At 41.2% G+C, this 6,200-nt stretch overlaps 1 protein-coding gene across 1 annotated transcript in view; it reads left to right on the top strand.

Moving 5' to 3' along the window:
- Window positions 1-6,200, top strand: part of plxnb1b (plexin b1b) — a 75,143-nt gene that overhangs the window by 37,797 nt on the left and 31,146 nt on the right. The window contains exon 6 of the mRNA XM_035661646.1: window positions 1-126. Coding sequence (XP_035517539.1) covers window positions 1-126 — 126 coding nt within the window. The remainder of the gene's footprint in view (window positions 127-6,200) is intronic.

The following is a 6,200-nucleotide window of genomic DNA, read 5'->3' as shown; positions in this document are numbered from 1 at the left end:
AGGATGGCGGTAGAGGCAGAGACCATACTGGACAGCCCGTCAGCCCGTCTCACTGCCGTAGCCGTCAGCGTGAGGGTGGGACATACAATCGCCTTCCTGGGAGACTCCAAGGGGAACCTGCACAAGGTAACATGGTGTCACTGATTTCCTGCACACACCAAAAATCACTCACAAGGTATACTTTGTTTATGTGCTAGCTGTGATGTTATGCAGGGACTGTGCTGTTATTTCTGGAAATATGAAGTAATAGTCTGGCATACTCGACAACTTGTGTCATTATTTGAAGTTCAGACCTTATTTGGTTCTCATATAACTGTAACACCTGTCCCTGAACAGATATGGTAGTCAACCAAGCGGACATCCAATTTCTCTGTTCACCTCCAGACACCGGCCGCTCTCTATTCTCCTGCCAGCCAGTGAAGGTCTAAAATAGTCTCAGTGTGTAGAGGCAGGCAGGCAGGCTGGACTCATAACTCAAGATGTACCAGGACTCTGCTCCTGATATTATTTCTGGAGAGATGTTTCTATCTTGTTAAAGGACTGCACTGAGATTTTGGTAAATTTTCTGTCCAACTCCACTCATCCAGTAAATGATGAGAACAAGGTTATATCATGCGGCACATAAATTCCTAAGTTTTGAAATTGGATGTTTTTAAGTCTTTATACCTAGTGTTGCAAAGTCTTTTTAGAACTTTTATAGGCGTACGTCTAGATGTTCACATGCTTATTCATCACCCACAACCTTATCTGCTTGTAGAAATAGGGCTGTTGCTTAATTTTGCTTTATTGCGTTAATGCTGTCCCTCCTAGATTGTTATGTAATATTCGGTTATATTATAACAACCTGCAAATAACATGTAGACTTTTGTTAATATCTTCTCTGGTTCCAAACAATTGATATTAATACTGTTTTACAAAAAGCTACATTACAGTATTTTGCTTTAGAGCTGTTACCAAGGCCTGATTTACCTGTAAAGGGGCTCAAGGGCAGAGAGGAGCCGTGGGCCTCTGTTGGCCCCCCAGTTGACAGTTGCCCACTTTGTACAGCTGGAATAAAGTTTTTATTTTCATCTTTAAAATAATGCTCATGCTAAGCTAGAATGTAGCTTGGAATTCTTGGCTTATTTCAAATTGATTTATTGGCGATGTTCTGATACCACTTCTTCTGTCTCAATACCTATTCTAATACTTTAACTTTGCATATCGACATGAAAAAGTTTGTGACGTGTATCACATTTTTCTTGACAATGGATTTTTAGTCATTTCGGAGGCTGTTAATTGTGGTAGTGTTGAATTTGATTTGATTTGATTCAACTTTATTGTCATTGTAAGTACAGGTACAAACCAACGAAATGCAGTTAGCATCAACCAGAAGCGCAAAGTAGTTTATAAATGTACAGAAATATGTAAAGAAAAAGTATAATAACATTATAGATTTATAATACATTATGAACAATATTAACATAATAAATATATACGGCAATAAATTAAGATATTTACAGTATGAGATTGAGACAGGAGGAGGGCAAACAGTTTGTGTCCTGGGTGGGAGGTGTCCCTGGCAATGCTGCGTGCCTTCCGCAGACATTGCTTGCTGTGGACAGCCTCAATGGTGGGGAGAGGTGAACCGGTGATGTGCTGGGCAGTTTTCACCACCCTCTGGAGAGTTTTCCGGTCGAGCAGTTTCCATACCAGACTGTGATGCAGTTGGTAAGAATGCTCTCGATGGTGCAGCAGTAGAAGTTCACCAGAATCTGAGGAGACAGCCTTCTTGAGTTTCCTCAAGAAGAAGAGACGCTGGTGAACCTTCTTGATCAGGGTTGAGGTGTTCAGGGTCCAAGAGAGATCTCTGTAGTCTTCATTGTACTTGTTCACCGCTCATATTCTCCAGTGTCCATACACTATAAAGAAAGCACAAATCCACTTTGGTCAACTGCTCACCATAATGCAAAGTTTACAGTGTAAGAGTGGTTGTTGTGTCTCCTCAAATTTGTTAAGTGTTTTCATGTTAGTCCTTCCTGTTTTATTTTGTACTCACCTTTTCCCTCACTGTTCAACCCTGACTTCCTCCCTTTGTGTGTTTTCCCGCCTTTGTAATTGTCTGCCCCACCCCTGATTGCTTTCACCTGTTTCCACTCTCACAAGGTATAAATAGTCCTTGTCTCCCTTTTGTCTTCGTCAGTTTGTCTTGTTTCTCGTCAGTGAGTATTGTCAGGTATTGTAATCCAAGTTATTCCATGTACCTACCAAAGTTAGACTTTTTGTTTGCATTTTTGAAATCCTCCTAGAGAGCGCCTTTTGTTGAGAAAATAAATATCTTTTTTTTCCAACTTCGTCTGTGCCTGAGTTGTGCATTTGGGTCCACCTGTATAGTGTCAGAGGTTGTGACAGTGGTCCTTTAATGCGTACCTTTTTTCACTCAATGTAAATATATATATTTTTTTAACTCTCCCACAGACTCAGGAGGAAGTGGCTGCACACAACTTCTGTCAGCAACACGTTCTCACTCCCAACTCGTCAAGTACTGCCGCCTGGTCAGTGGCCCTATGCTGTAGATATCCCTCTAGCATCATTTCTACAGATACACCAAGCTCAGCAATAATAAATACACAACCTCCGGTTAGACTTTCACAATAAAAGCCTACTAGGAAACATCAGGTTTAAGAACAAAAACTACTTGTTTAGGTTTCGGAAGTAGTTCGTAGTTTGGGTTCAAATAAGTATGTTAGGTAACATTAGTTACTTTATGTACATACGTAATGGAATATAAGTAAAAAAGAAGTTAACGCTCACTAGTCTCACATACAGTGCTCTCCAGTGCAAGGACAATCACATATTTCCAAAGATGTTGGAGGAACAAGTTTGGTTCATAGAACTGCAGGTGCCCGGTCAGCCAAGCGAGGTCACTAGGAAGTGACGAGACTGATGAGTTCAGCTCTTCCTCTATTAATCCAAACTGAGTCAGCTATGTTACAACCTTGTTGGGACAATTAGTCAGAAAGCACAGCCGGAACTTGTACACAGGATGTACAACTGCACTATGAACATGTGGCTCTACTGCATGTACCCCCCCTTTATTAACTATTCTAATACCACAAACACTCTTATATGAATGCTGTACATATGTTTTATTAAAACACAACATTAAATGTGATCTCACCTTTTCATTAAAGGAATTTGGTGACTTGGTTCCTGTGGGGATCATTTTGATCATTGTAGCCCTTGTTTGTGATCCAGTCAGTTATGGTGGTAAGATGTTTCTCTGTCATGGCTCCCTTGGGCTGAAGCTTGTTGTACCAGAGCTTAACCATCTTTGTACTGTGTTGCTGAAAACTTTTTTCAAAAATCTCAAGCCTGGTTTTACTTTTCTTGTTCTGAAAGTCATTTAAGTTCTTTGTGCTATCTAACCTGAATCTGGGCATTGAGCCAAGGATAGTCTCTTTGAAGGTGCCTACAACATCATCATTGCTTATGGTTTTAGCTAAGTGTCTTCTAAAAGCTTCTGATCTTGTACTGAGAAAGTCAAGATGTATTTCTTTAGGCACATTAACAGCTGGAAGTTCACGGCCATGATTGTCTTTCACTTTCTGAATCAAGTTGTTATCCGGATTGGATGAGTTTGTTGCCACTTCAATTATGGCTTTTGATAGTACGCCTTCCGGGTTCAGATATACAGAAACCAATATACTCTGCACTGGTGGCTGGTGATCTGCGTGGAGGAATTGTCCTTTTCCTGGATTTTGATTTCTATCTTTTGTGAAGTCTTTGTATAATCCCATTTTTCCAACCTCTTTCTCAAGTGACTTTATGGATTCTTTTATCTTCTTTTTCTCTTTTCTTGCTGCTCCCTGTCCCATGTACCAGTCCCCTCCTCTGATTTCTTCCGTCCAGACTTTGCGTTTGACAAAAGGTTCCCATCGGCCTGGTTCACTGAGGAGAGTGTCGGCCACCACAGATCGGAAGCGGTTTACTTCCATAGCAATCTCTCCTTTACTGGCCTCTGGTTTCATGCCTCGTGCCAAAGCATGAAACAGGCAACCTTTGTCCCTATTTTCTATGCTCACTGTCTGGTTATTGATCTGCACATCATAATGGCCGTCTGGGTTTTGGTCACTCTTTGGTCTGTAGATCAGTGTCACAGTTTGACTGGCGGGTTTAGTGCTTGGTCTCAGCTCCTGCATTTTGGTAAATGTACCATGGCTATCCTCTGTTAGGATGACAACCTTGCCGGTGGTTTCTGACAGGACTCTGATATCAAGAATGGTACCAGCAGTCTTTGGGTCCTTGATCTTTTCAGCATGTGACTGTGAGTGTTCACCTGTCTGTCTTTCAAGGTTATGTTTAGCTTTTGGCATGTATGCGATGTATCTGTTGTTCTGTCCAGCTCTGAGTTTTTCTTCTGTTCTGTCAATATTTAAGCCAGATCTTACATTATTGTGAATTAAGCCATTTACTTGGCTTTGAACATGAGAAACAATGTGACTGGAGAACTTCTGGTGGAACACTTCTACCAGTGCATCAGCCAATAAAGCACTGATGATGTTGGCTAAATCCTGTTTGAATTCTTTCAGTAGCTCTTTGTCTGAAGCAGAGAGCTCATTTATGTTCAATTTCTCTGAAAAACCTTTTCCTCTTTGAAATTCATTCAGCTGTTCATGAAGGTTGGAAAAAAACTTGCTTGAAAGGCTGAGTGCTGCACCGATCGCGTCTAATGCCAGTGCCTCCATGTGGGTAATTTGGATCAATGTTAGAATTTCAAGTGTTGTTCCTTTAGCATTTGCTTTAGCACTGTCCACCACTGTGGAGAAGGATGAGTTCAGCTTGTTCTGCCAGCTCAGGTTTGCATAGAAAGGCTGTATTGCAGTGTTACTTAACTTTCTGAAAATGTTCAGCAGTTCATTCTTTCTGTTCTTGTCCTCCAGAAGATCATGAAGTTGCTTTTTATCCTCAAGGTGTGAGAGGATAATCAGGTCTACTAATGTAATCAGGGACTCTCTTTTGGATTTCACTTCCTGAACAATTCTCTTTTACACCTGATCTTTGATGCTGTTTAGTATTTCAGTCAGTATTTTATTTTCTACCTTCCCAACTCCATACATAGTGACTTCCTCAACTATTTTTTTTGCAGTGAGTTTAAATGCATTCCTCATATTTGTCTTTGTGACAACACTTAAACCGTCTTTAACCTGGTTGGAGAGAAACTTTGGCATCAACTTCAGCTGTTTACCAAATGCCATAACTGAGCTTTTACAAGCTTTGAAGCCCTTTGCAATCAGCTTTCCAACTCCAGACGCAATGAGAGACACACCAATAGAAATTGCTTTTTGTGTAGCCCATGATTTCCAGCTGAATTCTCCTGTCACCATGGCCTCTATGCCACTGATACAGTCTGATATTCCTTCACTGATGAGTCCCATGCCGACTTGAGCCAAGGTACCAAACGTAGAAGCAGTGAGCAATATTCCTCCAATAATCTGTAAAACTCCAAGACAGAATACCAGCAGACCTCCCCATGAGAAACGAGGCTTCACTTCCACAGAAAATACATATTTCAGTCCTCCACTGTACAGGTTGTAGGCTTCCTCTTGGAGATCTTCATCAGCACCCGACACCAGAGAGAAAATTGATGATTCAACGGCCACTGCATCCCGGTCCTTTCCTTTTATTTCATCCAGCTTTTGGATGGCCTCACTAATGTTTTTGTCAATGTAACCTAACATCGTGCACTTGGTTGTGAACTGTTTGTCTAGGCTGTTAGGGTTACTGTTGGCTGAGTCTGTAGAGGACATTTTTACAAGTTGCAGACAAACCATGGATTCCTCACTGAGATACTTCAGAGACTCCTGAGCCTTCATTAGATCATCTCTGGCCAGGGTGAAGTAATCTCCATTCCTCTGCTTTATGGTGCAGTATGCATGGTTGTAGAAAGCTATAGCTGCCCAACCCTGTTGTTGCAATATGAATGAGTTCTGGGGATGTGGCTCAAAATTTAAATCTAGAAGAAATTGAACAGTTGAAAAGAGAGAATTGCAGAGAGTTTGAAAGATGACTTTGCCAAATGGGCAAAAAGTCAGGCTCAGAATCAAGACTTCACCGTGTTTCAGCATTTATCACTACATCAGTTTGGAAATATCGCACTGAGTGAAAAACGTGGGACATCAGCAGAAGGCTCTTTGAAAAAGCCATGAAACAAGTGGAAG

This window comes from Morone saxatilis, unplaced genomic scaffold, assembly GCF_004916995.1.
Source record: "Morone saxatilis isolate NCDOM2014 unplaced genomic scaffold, NCSU_SB_2.0 Contig18, whole genome shotgun sequence".
NCBI lineage: Eukaryota > Metazoa > Chordata > Actinopteri > Moronidae > Morone > Morone saxatilis.
Note: the sequence above shows the minus strand (reverse complement) of the source record. Positions and strands in the feature narration are given on the sequence as shown.